General features: G+C 38.8%; 1 protein-coding gene across 1 annotated transcript in view; it reads left to right on the plus strand.

Moving 5' to 3' along the window:
• Positions 1-19,537: 19,537 nt before the first annotated feature.
• LOC121431241 (annexin-B12-like) overlaps positions 19,538-24,700 on the plus strand; it is a 29,141-nt gene continuing 23,978 nt past the window's right edge. Inside the window, exon 1 of the mRNA XM_041628751.1 lies at positions 19,538-19,543. Within this exon, the coding sequence (XP_041484685.1) occupies positions 19,538-19,543 (6 nt within the window). The remainder of the gene's footprint in view (positions 19,544-24,700) is intronic.

The raw sequence follows: 24,700 nt of genomic DNA on the forward strand, positions 1-24,700 counted from the left end.
GGTGCATTTTGTGGCGGGGTTCACTAACTTTTATTTAATTAGTTATTCATTCGATTTTGTTTTTCCCCTCATCGGAATTCCTCCCTTCCACTCTTCTCAGCCCATCCCTTACCTTTCACCATCGCATGAAAAAGAAGCAAAGCGGGTACATTTACAGTGATATTGTTTCCGCGTGAAGTATCGGTTGAACGAAAGACGCAGCATTTGCCATCTCTCATCCGCTACATTGCATAGGCGCCCTAAGGGGGTGGGTTATGTTAATCCTGTATGCAGAGATACCCTTAACTATTAAACATGGATCCTATTTGAGGTAGGACGCATGATTAAGGCGACAGTATATATGTATTATACAGGTATAGTACGGTGCTACACTGTAAAAACTGCGGTGTTAAAACTGACACCACTTGGTGTTAATAGAGGACCACACCCTGAGGTGTTAAAATTACACCCTAGAGATTAAACATAACACCAAATAGTGTAAATGTAACAACAAAAGGTGTTGTAATAACACCTAGAGGTGTAAAACTAACACCATCAATTTAACACCGGTGTAAAATAACTGGTGTGGTCCTCTATGTACACCGGTTAACACCACAGTTTTTGCTGTGTATCGAGATTATGGAGCGTTGTGGCCCAGTGGATTAGTCTCCGGACTTTGAAACAGAGGGTCGTGGGTTTGAATCCCAGCCATGGCGTAATTTCCTTCAGCTGGAAACTGATCCACAATGTGCTGCATTCAACCCAGGTGAGGTAAATGGTAGGAAGTAATTCCTCAAGAAGTTGTGTGCGCTGTGATAGCCTAGCTTAGCCGGGTAATATAGGAGCACCATAACAAGGTGGATATGTGCGCAATATGAATACCCTATATCATTATCATTATTATGTTTCTGTGTAGATATTTAAAATTCTGAAAAATATACCGTTTGAAATTCTTGAAGACTTTTATAGTGTCAATATTAACATCAAAAGCTGTGGCGCTGTTTGTTGCACATATAATATGACCACACCAATTTAACACCGGTGTTAAAATTGCTCTTGGAGTTATAGCTCAAAACCTATCAAGCCTATATACGTGCGGTACTAGAACTCCTTGGGTTGTAACTTTAACACTGCCTCTTTGGTGTTATGTTTAAACTCAAGGGTGACATGTCAACAATGCACGGCGTTGTCCTCTATAGACATGCCTGGGACACTAGTTGGCGTCAGTTTTAACACCTAATTTTTACACCTTCCCGACGAAGTGGCATTGGCGGCGGAAGCCTAAAAATGTAGGGGGACCACCAAAATTGTTTGACAAGTCCCCCCCCAAAAAAAGGTGTTTTACCCTAAATTTAGCTGGGGGTCTAACAAAAAAAATTGACAAGCCAAAAAAAAAGAAAAAAGAGGTTATTAACATCAACAAGAAATTTAGAGGGAGACAGGTCCCCACCGTTCCCCTCCCCCGCTTCCGCCGCCAATGCGAAGTGGTGTCTTCGGAAAGGCAACCCATACAGGTAATGTTATTCAGTCATACTGATGACACCAAGTTCAGATCGATAAAAACTAAAACGTTATTATCAATAACACCCCACCGGTCGGGTTGGAGTCGGACTGGTTAGTGTGACCGGTACCATTTCACCTGCATCCAGATGGCGTCTGAATCGACGTCACAGCGTGAATGTTCGCCCCTCCATTACTGTCTGTATCCAACAATATAAAGATGCATCCCGCGAGGGTTTCGCGTTGAACAGGCTCACGGCCTAAGGCGGTCAAGTACCTTTGAGGTGTGCACGCGGGAATGAAGGGGAGGAGGGAGGGTTTAATTGATTGTGAAAAGGTCAGGCTAAAAGGAAAGAGATGGGAAGAGAGGAGAGAGAAGAGAGGGAAACACGCACACACACACGCACATAATTTATAAAATGATTAAGAGAGATATAAGGAGAAAGGGAAGGACAAAACTCGAAAGAAAGAGAGAGAGAGAGGGGGGATAAATGGAGAGATGGAGACATACAGACAGAAAGGCATATAGACAGACAGAAAATCCGATATAGTGCGACACAAATGGGACTACTTGCTTGATTTTTTAGCCTTAAGGAGAGAGAGAGAGAAAGAAAGAGTGACGGCAGTGAAACGCAGAAGAAAACCGGTGATTTCGTAAAGCACGGTGGGAGATCATCGTGTCATCTTCTTTGGATAGCGAGGGGAAAGTATCATGAAATACGCCCTTTTGCCACTGAATCGTGAGGGAAGAATGGGATGCAGCAAGGTGTTCCTTTGCCAGGTGGGTTTTGTGGGAAGATGGAGACTGCCTCTAAAAAAAGACATCAGAGGGGAAGGGAAAACAACAAATTTATTATGAGTTGAGAGGGGCTTTCTTCTTCTGTGTCCGGCAGAGGTCAATGCGGCGTCAGAATTAAGAGAGGGGGGGGGCTAGGATTATATTACCCCGTTCCCTTTTTTTTAGTGGTAATATAATGGGGGAAAGGAGCAGAAAGGAGAGAAAAGAAACAAAAAAGAATGAGGGGTAGAAAGATAGAAAGAAAGAGCTGTATACTGCCTAATATCTTTTTTTTTCAAATGCAGTCATCTTTATAACCTCTTGTCTTACGCCTCATCAGTATACCCATGTGCCCCATCTTCAGGGGGCCGTTTCATAAAGCTGTTCGTAAGTTAAGAGCGACTTTAAGAACGACTGGTGAACCTTTCTTACTCGCTAAACCATCGCCAATGCTGTATACCATTTACCAAAAGAAAGGATCACCAGTCGTTCTTAAAGTCGCTCTTATCTTACGAACAGCTTTATGAAACACCCACCGGTTTACAGAGTGGAGGTACTCGATGTTTATTTTAAAAATTACTACAATTTTATATTCATTTTAAACCTGAAAAGAAATTACTACATTCTGTGTTTTCATTTTAGTATCTATTCATCCCTTGTTTGCCCCTGGTATGATCAAATAACTATTCCATATTGTTTTTTAGAATATGGGCCTGAAACCTGGTGGGTGTTTCATAAAGCTGTTCGTAAGTTAAGAGCGACTTTAAGAACGACTGGTGATCCTTTCTTGTGGAAGATGATACATTCATGGGCGATGGTCAAGCGCGTAAGAAAGGTTCACCTGTCGTTCTTAAAGTCGCTCTCAAGTTGCGAACAGCTTTATGAAACGGCCCCCTGGGCCTCAATAGCGGTTGGAGTCCTGCTTAGACCTTAACATACAAACTTAATGTTTTCAGTGATGTTCTAATTCAGTCACTCGTCTCCCTAATCCAGTATCATGCATCAGATATACGTGTCCTATGATAATGGTTCCCATGGAATTCCAGTTATTCAGATCAGAAAGTTGAGTTGTTAGACAAGAATAAAACAAAGAAGGGGAGGAAAATAAGACGGAGTGCTGAATTACCACGAGAATGCATCTCCTCTCCAAAACACATTCCACACTCGCTACATCATCATTATCGCATTGTCAATTACACTTGAAGATAAAAGTTTTATTGCCTGAACTTGTCGTTAAAAGGCATTGGTTAATTAAATTGTTGGGGCGTATTGGTCTAGTGGTTAAGACTCTCGTCGTTCAACCGAAGGGACGGGGTTCGATTTCTAACCATGCATTTATGGCGTATTTTCCTTCAGCACGAAATTTACCCACATTGTGCTGCACTCAACCCAGGTGAGGTGAATGGGTACCCGGTACGAAGAAGTTCCTCGAATGCTTGAGCGCCTAGGTAGCTAGCTCAGGTCGGAGTGATGATAATAGCAGGGGCCGTTGGGAGAACAGTTTTTATAAGTGTAGTGGCTACCCTGGGTGAATATACCGCTATTATTATTATTGAAAATAATCAGAGCTACAAAAGGGTGAAAACTTAAGAGACCGCGGAAACACCTTTTCCAATTTTATTGTGTTACATTATTCTTCCCAGAAGATTAATTGTGTTATGATGCAGTTACAGATATCTTGGAAGAGTCTGATCAGGGTTTTTTTTTCCTGTAATTTTTTTAAATCCATAATGAACAATGTCATATACAATAATGTACAACGCAAATATCAAAGTTCATGATTTTTTCATATTACTGAGTCACACATGAATGCTGAATACATGGTATCAGTGAACGGTTTTTATAACAATCAAGTGCTTCCGAGTGCCACGTTTGTTGTAAACACGGAAAGTCATTACTGTTAACACTTCAAAAACCATTCAGACACATTACTAAATCATTATCTACTGATTCATCCTTTACGGAGCAAACATTTTTAGGATTATATCTCTTCGCGATCAGCCGTTTATTGATTTGGCCTCGTACTTTGATTTTAAAATGAACTGTGACATTATTCATGTTGGCATGGCTTGTCTGTTGAATTTACAGTCAATGTTCAAGGTTCATATTCTGCCGGAGAACCATCCTTAATAAAAATGGGCCTAGAAAAAAAATACAGGTCGAATACTCTCATCATTATTACTACTTAAGATTGAATATGCAAGATATATAGTCTAGAACCACGTCTCTTTACATATTCATGTTTAATTGTAATGATCAAGTTTTAAATATGTAATGCCTATACCTTTGTAGAATTTCTTCGTTTTGAAACATAACACGTAATGACTGTTGAAATGTACCGGTATATAATTATTACCATTGTATGCTTAGATTTCGACGCTAGTTGTGAGCCAGTATTCCTAGAAACTGCATATTCCATGATGATCACCACAAATGACACATAATTGTAAAAATGAATAATCAAGCTTTCAATTGCTATCAATAAAACTAAGGTTGCTGAACTTTTTAGAGGCTCATTTTAATTTGTTGTGGGGAAAATGTTATTTCTCTTTTGACATGAATGGTTACATTTATATATTTTTTAATCGTGCATGTCGTGTGTGTTCACTCTTCTAGATGATGACAATGCAAACCAAACATTTTACTTTTGGATTCGGTTATAATGATTATCGGTTACCTAAAGTATATAAATATACCATCATCATTCGACACACCTGCTATGTCTGGTTTCATATCATTTTTTTTTATTCATTTGTCTACTTTATTTTGTTTGCAACCATGCAGCAGGCGGTGTCTAATATTATATGTTGGTCATAATCGTGTTTCTAAAACTTCTGTTTGTGTGGAAATATCTCATCGAAATTACTCATTTTCATGAATACTTAGTTCGAGACAATAAATACGATCGATACTAAGTTTATAGTGGTAATTATTACTTATAAAGTACGATTGCGGCATTATAAAACTTCATGTCCGAATACCAGTGCATCAGTTAGCTTTTCGTGTCGAAAATAGAGAAAGAGAGGGGGGAGGAGAGGAAATAATAGCATTTGAAACGGTATCCCTGAACATGTAGAAATATACTGTTATTTCATCCTTCACTCTAAAAAATGAAGTACTAATTCAGCTCTTAAAGAGCGTGTATAGTGATCACTGCACTTCGGAGTGCTGATTTTTCTCGTTCAAATTTGAACTAGACAAATCAGCACTCCGAAGTGCAGTCACTATACACGCTCTTTAAGAGCTGAATTAGCACTTCATTTTTTAGAGTGTTCGAAAAAACAATTCACCATTATTACACCCTTGCCTCTCCCCTTTCAAAATACCCTATAGCGCAAACCACGGGTCTTCGTTTCGCATGGAGAAACTCATAAATAATTGAATATGTAATCTCGTGCTGAACCCCGTCTACCTCTAGCGTACGCAGGAAAGATAACACAAATGCTTTCATGAGATTTTCATGATACAATAATGTTCATGTTCTATCGCCAAGGGAACTTCCATTAATATATTAAAAAAAAACACCTGAGCCTGTGTAGACCCATTGGGAAGGGCTTTTTTTCAAGCCAGACAGATCAGAACTTAACCTTTCTCAAAAGCGGTGCATTATTTGTTTTATATATGAAAGGCATCTGATTGTGCCATGCATTATTTTGACTTAAAATCCCTAAGGCTTTGTTGGTTGGATTGGTAGTTGGATTGTTGATTGGACGGTTACTGGAGAGGTTTTGGTATAGATGGTTGGACGGTTGGTTTGATAATTGACAACAGACATGATAGGCGTTTCAGATAGTCGGTTGGTTGGTAAGTTTGATGTCACGCCTGTAAGGATGGTTGGTTGATCATTGGCTGGTTGGTTGGTTGGTAGGTATGAACATGATGATGTTTATTTCGGTCGTGCAAATAGGAATTTCAAATGTTCATTAAGATAGTTTAGGTTGATTGGATTCTTGTTTGGTTTGTAGATTGGTAAAATATTTAGTTGATTGGAAAATTGTGTGGTTAGGGGGGTTGGTATAAGAGGAACTATCGATTGATGGTCATGGTGCTTGGCTAGTTGGTTGATAAAGTGATTGGGTGGATGGGCTGTGTTAAGGTCATGTTAGACTGTATATTTTCTCAGCACGGGCTGCGTCGAGGCAACATTTATGCAAGATATTCGTATTCATTATTCTGCCGAATTTCGCTTTATGCAATCAAGCTGTACTTCGATCACGCATCGCCAGAACAATCGGGGTTAGTTTTCCTTGAATTCGTCGTGTTCATTCATCGTGAAGTGATTATCGTCAGTTCTTGCGTTATAACGTATAGCACCAGTGAATGGAAAGTAGAAAGAAGAGAGAGGGGGCATATAGGGGAGAGAGAGATGGAACGGGGTGTGCAACGTGGCTTAGTGGATTAGTCTCCCGACTTATCCACAGAGGGTCATGGGTTCAAATCCCAACCACGACGGCACTAATTGTGCTGCACTCAACCCAACTCAAGGGAGGTCAAGGGTCCCTGGCATGAATCATTTATTCCTTGACATGCTTTCACGCTGTAGAAGGACGTCAGACTAAAGCCGGAGTAAATAATGATTTCAGTCCTTTGTGAGTGCATAAAAGACGTATAGGATTGGATATGCTTTATATACAAGAAATGTGTATCATTATCGTAATCATAATTAAGAGAGTAAGGGAGGAAGTGAGAGAGAATGAGTATGGGAGGGGTCGAACAATGTTTCCATTAATTACGCATTGTTGTTTCTCAATGTTAACATCGAGGCATACTGTAATCCACTACATCAGCCTCTCTATTTGAATCCATTTCCTTTCTCTTCCCATCTCTGTTTTTTCTCCCTCTCTCTGTTTTTGTTTTGTTTCATTATTCGTTTTATTTATCATTATTATTATTATTACTATTGATATATATATATTTTTTTGGGGGGGATTCGAAAATCAATGAGGTTGAACGATCAACTTCCACCATTCCACTATGTTCATATCTGATGAAGATAACCAATGAAATATGATTTATTATTAAGCAATAACGTTCCTAATGAACAGTCTTTATTCTTAACTTGCTTGACCCTGTTTCTTATTTCCATACAAAGTTTCGATTGGGTCGATCAACAATGAGTATAGCCCCCCCAAAAAAAAAATAATAATAATAATGATAAATAAATGAATACATAAAAATGAAAAAAATAGATAAATAAATAAATAAACTTAGTAATATTGTATTGATTTATTGAGAAGAACGTTACCCCTCCCCCAATACACACGCATGAACATTCACGAAGTTTCATCAAGTTATGTCCTGAGTGAATTGTTCTCTTTATCGATTTTTAAAAGCACTTTCTTACTCATCATGCTCATTAATTATCTAATGACTACGCAGCAGGAATATATTTTCTTAGTTTATTCTGATTCTGCTGGACCTATACATGGAGAGCCTTTTTCAATTCATAACTTTCGGGGAAAAGGGGGCGAGGCGACAATCGCTTATGTGGCAATAATACCATTGTGGGGGTTTTAATTCGAAATTTGAGGGGACACCCCCCTCCTCCAGAACGTCGCCCATGCTTAAAATTTCAATATCTAATCACACATGCTGTCCACACGAAAAATAGGATTCCTTGATAATGTAACGATTACCCAAACTCAAACTAAACATATCACCATACTGCTTTATAGTGTTTTGGAATGATATTGGGTAAAATACCACAGACTTGCAAACTACGTCACCTATAAAACGAATGGAAGAAAACTATCGGACTTTCACCTAGGGAATAGTCGCGATCAATTTTTAATAGGCACATATTCATCGTCCTCACGGCATGCATGGCGTGACGACTTTCTAGATGATTTTTTTTTTGTTCTTTCTTTCCATTCGTGATTAAAACAAATATCATATTCCTCTGTGAGGTGTTCATTCGCGGGTCGGCCACCGTAGCCATCATGGCTTGTCGTTGTGCCGCAGGGAGCCGTTGCGCTTGGGAGCGAGGGAAAACCAAGAGCCACAGCAAGCTGTATGTGCAGAAGAGCTCGACTTATTTTTTCATGAGCACTTAATATTCAAATACAAGAACAGAAGACCCAAACAGATGAGGCACGCACAAGATGTCGCACCTTTTTCGGCAATCTGAGAAAAATCACGGGTTTCAATTCCACTCGAGAATTGCTTCCCTGAAAAGCAACTTCAGTGTAGACGCGAGGTCATTATAAATTTATATAGGCATCATAAGCGTGATCGGGCGATGGTGATAGTTCTTACTATTGACCTGTCCAGTGCATGATGGTTAATCTTGTGGGCGGTGGCATAACAAAATGTGTCCGATGGCTTGGCATAGACATCTAAGGGGGTATTGTCTATAAGAACATGAAAAACAAGAATATGATGTAGGGACCGGGTGAGATGAAGGGGAAACTAATCAAAATAAGGACATTTATGGGGAGTTGCAATAAACTTGCGATCAATTGCAAGTCAATTTTGGGTTCCTAAATCAATCATATGTCTTGCACTTAGTTGCAAATTAGTGATTGATTGCCAATTTGCTCTTTGAAACAAGAAGTGTAATCTGATTTGCTACAGCTAACGTTGATCCCTCAGTTGTAAACTTGCAACATAATATTTGCAATTGATCACAAATATTTTCTTGCAACACCCCCTAAGATCAAGCATATTGTTATTTCTTCATGATTATGTGGTTTGAATAAAACATACGAAAATACAAATATACAACAATATATATATACGTGGATTCAACAAATAGAAATGAAAAAAATAAGAAAAAGACAGAAAACAAAGTACAAAGTAAAATGGGAAAATGAAATGTAACAATGAACTACATGTACAGGAAATGGACGATTAAGAGAAATGTTCTTTGGGAGATAAAGAATAGTGAAGAAATTCGACAAGGATTGCTGCTGCTTGATATGCATGATCAGACATGAAGAAAACATAGTAACTACAGTCATGACAGTGATTATGTAACTTGTTTTGAAAAAAATAAGTTTGACTTTTTAAAAGTGTAAAAATATTATGTTAAAACTACACAATCAGATGTTCTATAAAAGGGCAATAAAGAAAAAAAAGGAGAGACGGATAGTGTGTGCAGAGAGAGAGAGAGAGTGTGTGTTTGATGGATGGACAATTTATGAAAGGACAGAAAGAGCTAAGGTAAAGAGAGAGAGAGAGATAGAGAGGGGAGCATGGGCAGTGGACGGGTAAAATCTGTGAGAGTGCGAGAACTGGCAAAACGTACAATTATACCATAGAGCTATTAACAGATAGCTCCATGATTATACTCACTTCTATTGACCGCAATAACCACGAAAGCCACAATCCATTTCGAATGAAATATCATGCTGAAGCAACTGGAATAAAATATATTCCTTAGAAATGAATACCTCTGGCAAATTTAAATCTAAGGCTTTTTTCATGGCATCTTATAGATCCGTGCATGGCAGAGTTTTGCCTTCAATTTTTGTATGAAATAATTTGGAACATTTTAACGGTCTCACAGGCAATCTATCTCAGTCGTATTAACGCTTTAGTGCAGTCAATAAAATGCATGGAATAAACAGGAATACTAACTGTTTCAATATTTTGATTCGATCATAATTTCTTCTTCATGCATCATTAAATATTGTACCGGTGGTGTATAAGAATATGGGGGGTGAAATCACTTAGCTACGTTGAAACATTTAGCATATCAATTATGCAGCAATGATGAAGCGAACAATATAAAGAAAGATAATGACGATCCAACACCACACCAAATAAAAATTTCTTGCTTATATAGCATTATCATCCCTAGAGCTGCCTTTGAATGGCGATTTAGCCAACCAAATGTTTATTTTGCTTCAAAAATATATTGTTTATACACCAGTAAATCCTGAGTGCTGGCGGAATTTGCACTGTTTCTTTTAAACAGCGCTTGAGTGACTAAGGGCCTTTTCACACGTGAATCTTGAATCATCGTTGTATTAGTCTGCTATGCAGACTCTGAATGGCTCGTTAGGTGGGATCTCAGCGCGCGAAACGCGCTGCTGTTTGTTTGCAAAGCAAACCAGAACCAGTCTGAAAGGACGAGCGAAGCGAGCCCTTTCAGATCATTGTATTGATTGCAATTCGTCTTTGGAATCATCGGACCTTCCACGCTCACTCAAAAACTGTGATTTGAACTCGAATTCCCGAGCGAAAGGGGTATAAGTGTCCTTAGTGACTTGCCAATCAAAGTGCTGCGTCGATACGAAGAGTGCATGACAAGTGTATTACCTACGGAAGTGCTTGAAATGACACGTAAGCTCCGCCCCCAATGATGTTTTGGAGGTCAAGCCTTTCACACGTAAAATTCGTACCGTAATTTGGGGGAAACTTAACTGGAATTCACCTCTGGAGTAGAATTCGAAATTTCGGATTCTTGAGTGTGATTAGCGTTCGTGATTTTAGTTTGGTTTCACACGTGCTAAAAAAAAATCGTCACAAGCCCCTTTTCACTGGAATCATCATATTTTTTTACCGTTTGAAACGCGGTACGACTGTAAAAAATATTGCCTGTAATCATTGTGGGCCTTTTCACATGAAAACTGAATTACTATTGTAATGATGATTGCAATTCGTTTTTAGAATTATCCGACCTTCCACGCGTAAAATTCGTACCGTAATTTCAGTGAAACTTAACTGGAATTCACCTCCGGCGTAGAATTTGAATTCGTGATTGTGATTTGTTTTCACACGTGCTAAAAATTCGTCATTAGACTTATTTTTCACTGGAATCATCATTCAAATTGCGTTGTTTTTTACATTGTGAAAGGGCGGTAAGAAAGACCAGAAAGTATTGACCATATTACATTCGACTTAATAATAACATAAATAAAGCATGCAAGGAAGCATAATACCACATGAAACGTTTGAATTTAATATGGTTGAAGATGTGATCTTCCTAGAGGGCTGCTTCATGGCAAGCCCACCCTGGCGACAAGGTGGTTATCATGAAAGCATAAAAATTTTAGGAAATGTGGGTGAAGATGAAAATCCATCAGCGATCGAGAGTTATAAATATTTCAAGTTATTTTTCTTTATATATATTTGTGATGTCATAATGCAATCAACCCCCATAAAACGTAAGAGAAATTCCATAAGTTCATTTTTTTTCTTAAATGGAAATTGATGAAAACATTACTGGGGGTATGGGGGGGCCACTTCCATTCACGAGTGGATACCATGCGCGACCATAGGGTCTCGAAAAGCACCCTAAACACGTAATTTCCATATTCTGAAAATGCACCCCGTAACAAGTACTGGCGTGTGAAACCATACCCTTAACAAGTATTGGAAACAAAACGATACTCTTGGCAAATATTACCTGAAATGAACCCCTAAACAAGTACAGGAATATTTTATTGTTGCGGGTCCTTCGGTCGGCGGCTTTACCTTATTTGGTTTAGTACGACCCCACGTCCTTCTACACCTTGCGCAAATCGGACTCTAAACACGAAGTGTTGGGGCAAAAAGGACATCCTTTATAAAACATTCTAATTTTGTTTTATCATCCCCGCAAATTCAATGCTAAACACGTAATCTTGCTAGCGAAATAGATACCCTTTTTTCATTATTTTTGTGTTTTTGACACCCTTATCACGTTACGTACGTAACGTGCCCTATCGTGAAAAAGACATCCTTTTTACGTGTTTTTTTGGTCGCGCATGGTATCCACTCGTCAATGTAAGTGCCCCCCCCCCCCCGGGATGACGAGTCAGATGATACATCTCCCGCACAAATAAAATCACTTTTACTTTTTCGAGAAAATGCCATTGGTTGGAATTTATATCAGACGACATATGGAGGTCAGTTCGCCTGTGACGTCACAAAACCAAAACTTCAACAACTCATAACTTTGTTCTTCATTGACGTATTTTCATCAAGCCTTCTCCAATAATTTTTTTTGTCTTTATTCGTGTGCTCCTTATTTAAAGCACCTTCTCGTCATGGCGCATTTCCCCTTTAATGTGGCTCATTCAATGTCAGAAGTGATATAATCTAGATGAATAAACACCTCTTGATTCTGTTTGCCAGATTAATTGCGGGGGACTTTTTTTTATAATCATGTGTTTTGTTGATTCCATGATAAACATAATAAGAAGCAAATGAGCACAATCAATATCAATAATTACAATTCTACAAAACAAATCGATAACATTGCAATAGTAATGATGATTGTAATGGTTTATATGATAAAAATTAAAGCTGTGGTGGAGAGTTTTCATGCTTGACATTTATACAATTTACAATAATGGGCATTTATAAACGATTCAAATGGAGTCGGTCTTGCTTTTCAGCCAGATAATACTCAATTTCCTTCTGTTTGTATGTCTTGAAAGCCATGAAGGTTTGTTTTACGTTTTGAAATTTACAGTGGTAAATGAAATATGTGAGAAACAAAATTAAGTATGTCAGAAATTTGTTAGATGAAACTCCAAACATTTTTTTTTTTCAAAGTTACTTCAGATAAAATCGGAGTCTTCTTTCCAGTTGATTATTTGCAAAAGCTCTTACCACAATCTGGCTACAAATTCGAAATCATAAAAACAATATACCACCGTCTCTATTTCTTTATCACAAAATATAAACTTGTGCTAGTCCTTTCTCTTAATCTTCTCTTAAGTTTTATGAAATACCTAAAAAGAACGAAATCGAATATCATTTGAACACTTGAAATTATGCGGGACCTTCTGCGACTACTGCTATTTGAAATATATGTCATATTTTTTTTTTTAAACAAGAGCACACCTAGTTACCAATAACACATATAGCATTTCTATTTATTTGAAAGCAGGATAAAAGAGCATTGTAGATTAAATGCCTTGCTCACGGGCATAGGGGCCGCGGCCGGGGATCGAACTCCCGACTTTCCATGTATAGCCAGGCGCCTTAGACCACTCGTCCACGGCACCTCATATCTGTCACATCGCCGATATCATAATAGTTATATAATAGTTATTGTTTAGATTTTCAACTCAGCAATAATCAGGCTTGAATTCCGGTGTATACTAATGTTCATAGCTGCCATGTTTTTCCCCCTAATATCCTGTACCTAAGATGTAATTGTACTAAGATTGTATAATTTAAAAATGACTTTAATAACCGAGATCGTACAACGATTATGTTCAATGAAGTTCAAGAATTAATTAATTAATACAATAAGCCCCACCCTAACGAAGAAATAACGAACTAGATAGGTCAACTTTTAAAAATGAAAATACGAAAAAATGATGAATACATGAATAAATGAATTAATGAAAAAACGAATAAAAATCAAACTTATTGTTTAATGAAATTGTTGGATTGCATTTTCAGATTCACAAATGTCATGACATCTCCTTCCGTGTATGATTTTTTTTTCATTCCAAAATCTAATGACTATACACGTAGTGGGGAATTCATTAGAGCCACTCGTTCATAACATTTTTCATGTTTTTTGTTTTGCAGTAATTTTGCAACTTAATAGAAAAATTTGCCACTTATTTCTAATGGCTCATTAAGCATGTTAAGCGCCAATGCCTGTCGGAGAAATATGAATTATATTTAGTTTTGACCAACCAGCATGGCTTTCATGCAAATATTTTTTCTCTACACATTTGCAGAACCTGTTTTTTTTTCATTCAAAACTACCTTCGATTGATAAGGTTATTCAATAGTATTGGTGGTGCCGTGGTCGAGTGGTCTAAGGCGCCTGACTGGAACCATGAAATTCAGGGGTTCGATCCCCGGCCATCTAGTAACTAGTAGTCTATACATGCCCATGGGCAAGGTATTTAATCGACAGTTTTCTTTTCTCCAACATCAAAATAAATGGAAATGCTACTGTATACGCATTATTGATTATTGTGAGCACTTGCCTAAAAAAAGAGTAGGCCCTATTAGCGTTGTTTTACAAGGAAATGTTGATAGATATCGATATACATGCTCCTTTCTAACCTCCCCATAAATTGCAATTGACCGAGATGGAACAATTTGAAGAAAGATCTCATAGCGTTAAGTAGCTCGCATCGCCTTTACATCGTCCTCCTTTTCATCTTGGGTATCGCTTAAACGTGTCGTGTTTTCTCGGCGAGATCATCGATCGCCGCCATCTCGCCTTTTTTGCAGATCACTTAACTCCGTAGTCTTTTAACAGAGACCCTTTCTTAGCGTCTCGAAATAAAATCCACTCGCAGCGTATCATGTTTTTTTTTCTCCGTGTAATACTTGGCAAAGTGCAACTGTAACATGTATAAGATACGGAAAATGCCTTTAACAAAAATACTAGAAATGGGGGGGGGGGATGATACGTGTTTTGTGTGCTACATTATGAATATAAATGCATTAGATCTACACAACATTGGTGCTATTTTACCAACGAATGTGCATGTAATTTCTCTTCCCAAAATAAATAGGTATTCATGGTTAATGTGGCTGTGGCGCAAAGTATATTCTGACATTTGTAAAGACAAGGTTCATTCTTGTGCCCCACCCCCCCTCTCCCCTATACCCCTCCCCGTACCCTGGGACACGGTGGATTTAATTATTGGAAGAGGAGAATGCCTCAATCGAACCGCTTTTCGAAATAGATTGATGAGGGGTCGTGGTAACCACAAACTGGTTTAGGGTGTGGGGGTGAGTGTCTGAGGGGGGTAATAGAAACGAGATCATTAAGTGAATAACATAGATTCCATAGACTATTTTATTATTTTCTTGCAAGTATTCAATATGCTTCAATGAAGTTTTGTTTAGCCAGAACATAGTGTCGTTACCATGGTTACGAACTGGGGGGTATTACCTTGTCTTCTTTTTTTAACTCTTATTACATTTTGATGCATGATATCCTAGAAAGCGTAGATTGACAATAGTAAACTGCATGATAATTTTTACATGATTATTTCACATACGAAGATCAATTTGACGTCAATTAATTTTCAAATGATAATTCTAGAAAGATTACAATTCTGTTGTTTGGAATATATTATTTCGCATCTTTTGCATCATGCATTTGGATTTATATATCATTTACATGTACATCCTACCCTCTCCTCTCCCTGTCTGTCTCTGTCTCCCCTCTTTCTTTCTCTCCCTCTCTCTTCTCTTCTGTTTTTTTATGTCTCTGTTCACTTTTTGCCTGTCTGTACATATTTCTCTCTCTTCTGTTTCACTTTTGTTTCTCAATTTCTTTGAAATATCAATCATGGCATCGATATCCACTGCTTTGTTGCTTTCCGACAGAAGTATGAAAAAAACGCCATTTTGCCCCCAAAATATGTGCATCTTGTTCTCTCTCTAGTCTTTAGTCATGTTAGTACAGGGGCGGAATTCTCTCACAAAAGGTAGGGGGACAAGGGGCTAGAAAATTTGACAAGCAAAAAAAAAAACAAGGTTGTCACCCAAAATTTACGCTTATTTCGACGAAAATAAATTTGACAAGCAGAAATAAAAAGGTTTTCATCACAAAATTAAAGTCGTCTCCTCCTAAAATACATGTTTTATTTCGATTTTGAATGATGTATTTCTTACCATCATAAAAGACCACAAATAGTAGAGGGACATTTGATATTGTGTCCCCCCCCCCCTACTATTTTGAGTAGGGGGACACGTCTCCCCTGTCCCCCCTGTAATTTCCGCCCATGTTTAAGTACAGTTGCCGATCACCATCACTCCTGGCATGACTAGATGATACCCTATTCACCATGTTCACTATCTACAATACTAAAATAAGAAATAATAGAAAAAAATGCATAACAACTCCCTATTTTTGAAGTACGGTCTTCTGCAGTAATAACAGTAATTTAAGAACAGTGAAATACTGTATTTTTCTGTTAATTCCTCTAATTCCAATTTGTTTATACGTTGTCATCGACTCATGAAAAAATAGTCTGCACATTTCAATTCATATTTGTATGATATGTCATAGTCATGGCTTTCCGTTTCTCTATCTCTCGGGAATTGGAAATAAATATGAATTTTGATTTGAGAAAAGGACTATATATAACGAAAACGCAATATAAAAGAACTGAAAAGAAAAACCCACAAAAGCCCAATAACGGCATCATAAGACTTGTAATAATCGTAAGATGAATAATAGAACTAATAAACATATTAAATTTGAAAATGTTAATTTCCTGTCTATGGAAGTCGAGAAGACATTGTTTCTGAGACATGTCATAACAACCATGTTCCTCGTGTCACCCATTTTCATTCCTCTGTCGATGTATTATTGGCACGGGATACCGGCAGACATGCACGGGGAGTTTGTTCTGAACAACCCTAGCATGGCGCGCCTGCATCTAGAAAGCCTTTCAATTCCTCGAGTCAATATTAGCACTGGCAGTTTGCTGCGTGTTCTAGGTGGCGCCTGTGACTTAGAACCCCCTGCTCTGAACACCATTACCCTACTCTACTAATAAATAGAGAGCGACCGAGATTTGGCGATTGGATATGGAGAGATTCTAATCCAATTCTTATTTTAGTTTGATCTTATTTTCTTCACCTTGTCATGATAATGATATTATCATCTAAGAGAAGTTTGAATTATAATAGTAATAATGATGATGATGGTGATGATGATGATGATGATGGTGGTGGTGGTAGTGGTGGTGGTGGTGGTGATAATGATGGAGGTAATGATGTTGGTGGTGATGATGAAAATGATGATGGCGATGACGACGATGATAATGATGATTATGATGGTGATGATGATGATGCCGATGATGATGGTGATGATAATGATGATGATGATGATGGTAATAATGATGATGATACCGTTTCTTATAATAGTAAATTATTGTAACGCTTATGCCAATAATAATAGTGAAGCGACATAGCGACAAACACATTTGTTCCTATAACAGTTAATAAATCTCAGTAAAATGTATAGGGGAATTTAATTGGAGCAAAAGCGCCTTATATGTTTATAGATCTTCTTCTTCTCACTCTCAGTCCCTTTACATTTTTTCCTCTATTCATCTCCTCCTTTACTTATCCTTTCCTCATCGTCTATCCTGCTATGCTTCTCTCCTTGCATGCATTTTCTCCTCTCTAGTTACACGCAGCTCTCCTCTCATCTTCATCTTCTCTCCTGTCACACCCTTCTCATTCCATCTTCCTCTTCTCTCCTGCCACGCCCTTCTCATTCCATATTCCTCTTCTCTCCTGCCACGCCTTTCTCATCCCATCTTCATCTTCTCTCCTGCCACGCCCTTCTCATCCCTTCTTCCTCTTCTCTCCTGCTACGCCCTTCTCATCCCATCTTCCTCTTCTCTCCTGCCACGCCCTTCTCATCCCATCTTCCGCTCTTCTCCTGCCACGCCTTTCTCATCCCATCTTCCTCTTCTCTCCTGCCACGCCCTTCTCATCCCATCTTCCTCTTCTCTCCTGCCACGCCTTTCTCATCCCATCTTCATCTTCTCTCCTGCCACGCCTTTCTCATCCCATCTTCCTCTTCTCTCCTGCCACGCCCTTCTCATCCCATCTTCCTCTTCTCTCCTGCCACGCCCTTCTCATCCCATCTTCCGCTCTTCTCCTGCCACGCCTTTCTCATCCCATCTTCATCTTCTCTCCTGCCACGCCTTTCTCATCCCATCTTCATCTTCTCTCCTGCCACGCCTTTCTCATCCCATCTTCCTCTTCTCTCCTGCCACGCCCTTCTCATCCCATCTTCCGCTCTTCTCCTGCCACGCCTTTCTCATCCCATCTTCATCTTCTCTCCTGCCACGCCTTTCTCATCCCATCTTCATCTTCTCTCCTGCCACGCCTTTCTCATCCCATCTTCATCTTCTCTCCTGCCACGCCTTTCTCATCCCATCTTCCTCTTCTCTCCTGCCACGCCCTTCTCATCCCATCTTCCGCTCTTCTCCTGCCACGCCTTTCTCATCCCATCTTCATCTTCTCTCCTGCCACGCCTTTCTCATCCCATCTTCATCTTCTCTCCTGCCACGCCTTTCTCATCCCATCTTCCTCTTCTCTCCTGCCACGCCCTTCTCATCCCATCTTCCTCTTCTCTCCTGCCACGCCCTTCTCATCCCATCTTCCTCTTCTCTCCTGCCACGCCTTTCTCATCCCATCTTCCTCTTCTCTCCTGCCACGCCTTTCTCATCCCATCTTCCTCTTCTCTCCTGCCACGCCTTTCTCATCCCATCTTCCTCTTCTCTCCTGTCACGCCCTTCTCATCCCATTTTCATCTTCTCTCCTGCCATGCCCTTCTCATCCCATTTTCATCTTCTCTCCTGCCACGCCCTTCTCATCCCATCTTCATCTTCTCTCCTGCCACGCCTTTCTCATCCCATCTTCCTCTTCTCTCCTGCCATGCCCTTCTCATCCCATCTTCCTCTTCTCTCCTGCCACGCCCTTCTCATCCCGTCTTCCTCTTCTCTCCTGCCACGCCCTTCTCATTCCATCTTCCGCTCTTCTCCTGCCACGCCCTTCTCATCCCATCTTCCGCTCTTCTCCTGCCACGCCTTTCTCATCCCATCTTCATCTTCTCTCCTGCCACGCCTTTCTCATCCCATCTTCCTCTTCTCTCCTGCCACGCCCTTCTCATCCCATCTTCCTCTTCTCTCATGCCATGCTTTTCTCATCCAATCTTCCTCTCTTCTTTTCTGTCACACCCGCCACTCCCTTCTCCTCTCATTATATTTCTGATATACCATTCCTATTCCATTGATTTTATCCATCTTCTATGTCATTTACTGCCAGTCTATCGTGTTTTTGTTTTCCTGTTGTTGTGTTTTATATTCCCATACTAATTAAAACTAGACCCCGACCATTATATTTCTTTCATAACAGAAAAAGCAATTGATTAAATTTGGTTTAGACAGCCTTGTTAACCAATTTCAACAATATAATAAATTTTCAATTTTATCACAAGTTTGCAATTGAAAATTTGAAAAAGTGTTTGTATTTTTATACCCTCTGTTCAAACGTTCAAAGATCAGTCTGAAGTTCATATTGCAGTTTGAATAAAAACTCTTAACGTTTGTATGATTATGTTGTTATTCTGTGTTAAAATGTTTATGGTATTGGGTTATTTCTTAATCAATTTGATATAAATAAGGAGTAGTATCATTCTGTCGATGTCAACTTATCTCAAACAAGATTAATTGACCCCCCCCCCCACCCCCGTCGCGCAATGAATCTATACGGAGTCTTGACAACTGCAATGACCCCGACAATCATAATGAGAATATGGTTTCTTCATAATTCATTTTTATGCATTATAATCCCCGCACATACAACACTACATGTACATTATATCAGTCACTAGGTATGCCGGTAAGTAATTTGTCTACAACGGATGTGTGTTGTTGTCATGGTTACGAACCATCCAACGCTTACATCTTGTACTTTTAGCAAACACATGGTCGTGATGGTGTTTAATTCTGATCCATTTTGAATCGCAAATGTTCTCCAGCTTCGCCTATAACTATCACTTTCTTCTTTCTCCGAAGTCCTTTTGGATGACCATCCACGATTATGTAATCATGTCCACTTCGCTATATTTCATAATTAATCACTAAAACACTACCACTACCATCATCATCATAATCATCATCTTTACCATCATCGTCATCATCACCATCACCACCACCACGCTCACCACAATCATCATCATCATCATCATCATTATCATCGTCGTCGTCACCATCATCGTCATCATCATCAAGATCACCATCATCAACGACACCACCGCGACCTCTCTGTTCCTTTATTTCCTTCTCAGTTTCTGCACCATGGCTACTCGAACTATCCCATCATCATTTACATGATTATGAACTTCGTCATAGTAACTTCATTCTCTCAGTCCCCACATTTTCTATCAATTCTCTCTCGAATGCATATTATATCCAGACACGGCGAATCTGTACTTTCTAAAAGCGCGTCTTCCTGATGGGTTGCCCAGACGTAGAAAGTGCACACCACTGATAATGCAGATATCCCCAAATATGGCGACAATACTGCGTCCCCTCTTTCCACCAAGCGATTGGTCAGCAACATTCACGTGCAACCCGTTAAAAGCTACTGAAATCCTGGCTTATGACTGGCTGAGATCAACATTTCATCGAAAATTACTCTGATAAGTACATTCATGAAAATGACCCCAACATATTTTGTATTTTAAATGATTTTCAAGGCTTTGTCCACTCCTTTGGATGTTCTCAAGTCAATTGATCAGTAACAATTTAATTTATCATCCCCAACTGATGAAAGTTTTCTGTATTTTGTTTTTCTTTGATGAAAGGGATCCCCATCCACCCTGAATGAACTTTATGGACACGTATTAAGTTGGACTATAGTTCATGTAATTTGTAGTAGCTAAACAGAGGTGGAAGCATCGTAGGCACATATAATAATTTTATTCTGGACAATAATGGCGAGCAGCTCCCCATTATAATCATGCAATATGAATACCATACTATTTTAATATTGCGCATGGCGAATGATCGGGTGTGTGGAAATTGCATATCTGATTGTATACATGAATTTCTTTTTTACCGCCTACAATATGACGCCTTGTGAGTTTAACGTCAGATGATAATGAATGATTTTCTCATCTGCAATAGGTTTATCGCTAATCAAAAATCAGGTTTTTTCCATATCTCTATCAATTTTCGACTGATTTTCTCCCAACCTTCAGAAGTACATGATGTTTCACTAGTTTTCTCCGCTCTCATGCCAGCGAAACCGACTCCTGACCGGCCAAATATATCAAGATATTTCCAATGAATTAATTAACATCGGTCGGTCTGTTTCGTTGGTGTGACTTGCATCACTTGGATTAAGCTCCCCTTTAATGAAAGTCATACGTCCCTTCAGTGGCGTAACTACGGGGGCATGGGGGGGCACGTGCCCCCCCCCCATCGGCTGGCCAAAACGGGGAAAAGGAGAAAAAGAGGGAAAAAGGAAGAGAAACGTAGTGGGGGAAAGAAGAAATTGTTGTTGATCATAGTATTATATTATATTATGTTATATAACATAAGAAGCATTTTTTTCACAACTTTATGAAACATTATTTGCTTAATTGTGTCTTCATTGTTCCTGGCGCTCGCATAGACTTTTTAACGAGATACCTGCTGTACTAAAGCCTCCCGTTTTCAAATCAATATACAACAAAATAATATATTTCCTCGCAATTAGAGTTATTATTGTTATAAGTAGTGATATATTCTTCTTTTTCATGACAACTGAAATTTATTGCCCTATTTTAAGGTCTTAATATAAAACATTTCTTGTCCGTGCTAACGTTCGCATTAGTGGATTGGTGATATTTTTGCTCTTCATGAACTCTTAAAATCAGTCCTTAAAATGTCAATTTTCTGATCTGAATATAAAAAAATTTTAGCTCGCGTTTCCCGCTCGCATCGTTTGGTTAGTGAAATACGTGGGGTCTTAGTGAATTCCTACAAACAAGCCTTGGAATGCCCCTCTTCATGTCTGAATTTCCTATATTTTCAGCTCGCGCTCGCAGTATTTCATTAGTGAGATGCATATAATAATCATTATTACAATTACTTCAAAAAGTGCTCCATGTGTTTATATGTAATTCTAACAAAATCAGCAAGCGCTTGGCACTCGCATTAGATGACTATGGTGAGATATGTATACTCTGACTTAATGGATTCGTAACTATAGTCCTTAAAATATCCATGTTTGTGGTCAATATATACAAAATTTCAGCTCGCGCTTCGCGCTTGCATCATTTGGTTAGTCAAATATGTAGGGTCTTAGAGTATTCCTACAAACAACCCTTAGAATGCCCCTCTTCTGGTCTATATTTCCTAAATTTTCAGCTCGTGCTTTTGCGCTTGCAGTATTTGATTAGTAAGATGTGTATGATAATCATGATTACATGACTACAAAAGGTGCTTCATGACTGTGTTTAGATGTAATTCTAACAAAATCAGCAAAGGATGACAATAGCATTAGATGACTATGGTGAGATATTTATACTCTTAATGGATTCTAAAATATAATCCTTAAAATTTCCTTGTTTAGGGTCAGTATATACAAAAATTTTAGCTCGCGCTTCGCACTCGCATTGTTTGTTTAGTGAGACAATAAAGTATCATAATTACAAAACAATTTGCTTATAATGTCAATTTTTAGTCCTTAATATAAAAAATTTTCAGCTCGCGCTTCGCGCTCGCATTATTTAATCAGTTAATCATTTAATCAGCTTCGCGCTCGCATTGTTTGTTTAGTGAGACAATAAAGTATCATAATTACAAAACAATTTGCTTATAATGTCAATTTTTAGTCCTTAATATAAAAAATTTTCAGCTCGCGCTTCGCGCTCGCATTATTTAATCAGTGAGATACATATCCGTTTGATGGCACTGCATGTCCTTAAAATATCTCTATTAGGTCAGTTTACCTGACAACTGAGCGCGCTTTACGCGCTCCCTAAGTGACCCGAAATTTTTGCTGGTGCCCCCCCCCCCAATGCCGTGACCCACGGTACGCCACTGCGTCCCTTGGAAGTGCTGAGCAGCTCAGTATCTTTAGCATGTTTAGCGCCACGGAGGAAAACCTCCGCGGTTTCGCGCAGTGCAATCGCCCGTAATCTAACTAATTTGACCCTATTTGGAATAATTCAGTGTTGCTTTCGCGGCGCCATTTCATGCGGAATATCTATACCCTATTTGGTGTTTATCTGTATATTCGAACTGATTTGTGTCCTCTGCAGCTAGGGGAAGATGGGAAATCAGATAAATGATTGGGAAAGGGTTGGGTATTCGCAACGGATGAACTTGATGAAGTGAAATAATTCTTCATATCGGGATCTCTTTTTCGAATTTAACTTCACTTCCACCCACTAGCCCCCTTCGCTCTCCCATCCTCACCCTCCCTCTATTCCATCCTCCTCCCCTTTCACCTCCCTCCCCCTCTCTCCCTCTCCCTCTCTCCATCGTCTTGTCATCTTCATTTATTCCAAAGCACGCGTTTCTTCCTTCTAAATCCTCAGAATTTCAACATGCAGCAATCCCGTCCACAGACATTAGCGTCCTAAAAAGAACTTCACCCTTTAAAACCTTCTCATGAGGGTACAATGAGTGATGCGTCACTGGTAATGCATTGGACAAAATGACCGATCAGGCCTCAGAGAGAGTGAGAGAGAGAGGAAGAGAGAGAGGGGGGTGGGGGGGGGGGCAGAAATATCAAGGTGAGAGTAATGTTGACTAAAGATGAAAACCTTACCAGGTGGAAGCTTTAAATCCGGCCGGCAGAAAGAGGTGCTTACAGAGCGGGGAATAATTGTTAAATACATATCAATAAATTGTAAAATAGATGGATAAGGAAATGAATGAATGAATAAATGAATGAATGAATGAACAAATATCTTAAGTAAATAGGTAAATAAACAAACAAATAAATATATACCATGTAACAGATTCTTAATCCTTCAAATGACCTTTCCGGCAAATCAAAAAGTGTCGCGGCAACAAATCTCATTAGAAAAAGAAAACGATTATATATTGTTATTTTTTCATTGTTATCGTTACCGGTTTTATCGCTACTTTTATTGTTATTATTGTTTGTGTTTTCGGTAATCTCATGGTGATGCAAATCATGGATCTTGTTTAATGCACTGCAAAAACTCCATTGTTGATTTAAATCCAGCCCGGAATCTATAAAGCATGCCCACTCCAGAGAAGTGTTGAGACAGAAAGTTTGGAATCAAACCGATGCTGTTTTAAAACTAATTGGTGTTGTATAAACACCTTTCTGGTGTTGGACCAAAACGAAACTGGTGTTGTTTAACACTTGACTGGTGTGGACATAATATAGATTCCGGGTTGGTGTTAAGTCAACACCGGAGTTATTGCAGTGTGCGATGACTTCCAAATAAACCTGACAATTAATTTTTTTGTTCCGTTATTATACCATCGTGCTTGTAGAAACCTCGTGATTTTAGTTTCTAAATAATTACCTTAACGCCGCTCATAATTGACACATTGAGGTACAAAAATAGGCTAAAAACAATCAAGCGATGATTACGCATCATCTTCGACACAAAACGACCTTGATCGGAATATCAACTGCAGCCCTATTCATCATCAAAACGTGTCATTGTTTGCATTGTTTTCATTCAGAAATATCCCTCAAAGAGGGTAGAGAAAGAAGAAAAAGAATATGAAAAGTAGGGTAAATATGACTTTAAACTGCTTAATGACCAAATTATAGTTTATGCTCTTCCGTATGTACGCATCGATCTAATTTGTATCTTATGCCGATCTATTATTTGTAATTCGCTTGATATACTTTCTCTTAATCTAAATATATCTCACTTGTATCATCACAAATATAAAGATGACATAATAAAAATAATGATATTAGTTGCTTATAATGCCTAATAACGTGTTTTTTTTTTATCTGGGCTATATATTAGGCATTCTACAATATAACTAAATGCAGTGTAATTACTCTGGC

Source organism: Lytechinus variegatus, chromosome 17, assembly GCF_018143015.1.
Source record: "Lytechinus variegatus isolate NC3 chromosome 17, Lvar_3.0, whole genome shotgun sequence".
NCBI lineage: Eukaryota > Metazoa > Echinodermata > Echinoidea > Temnopleuroida > Toxopneustidae > Lytechinus > Lytechinus variegatus.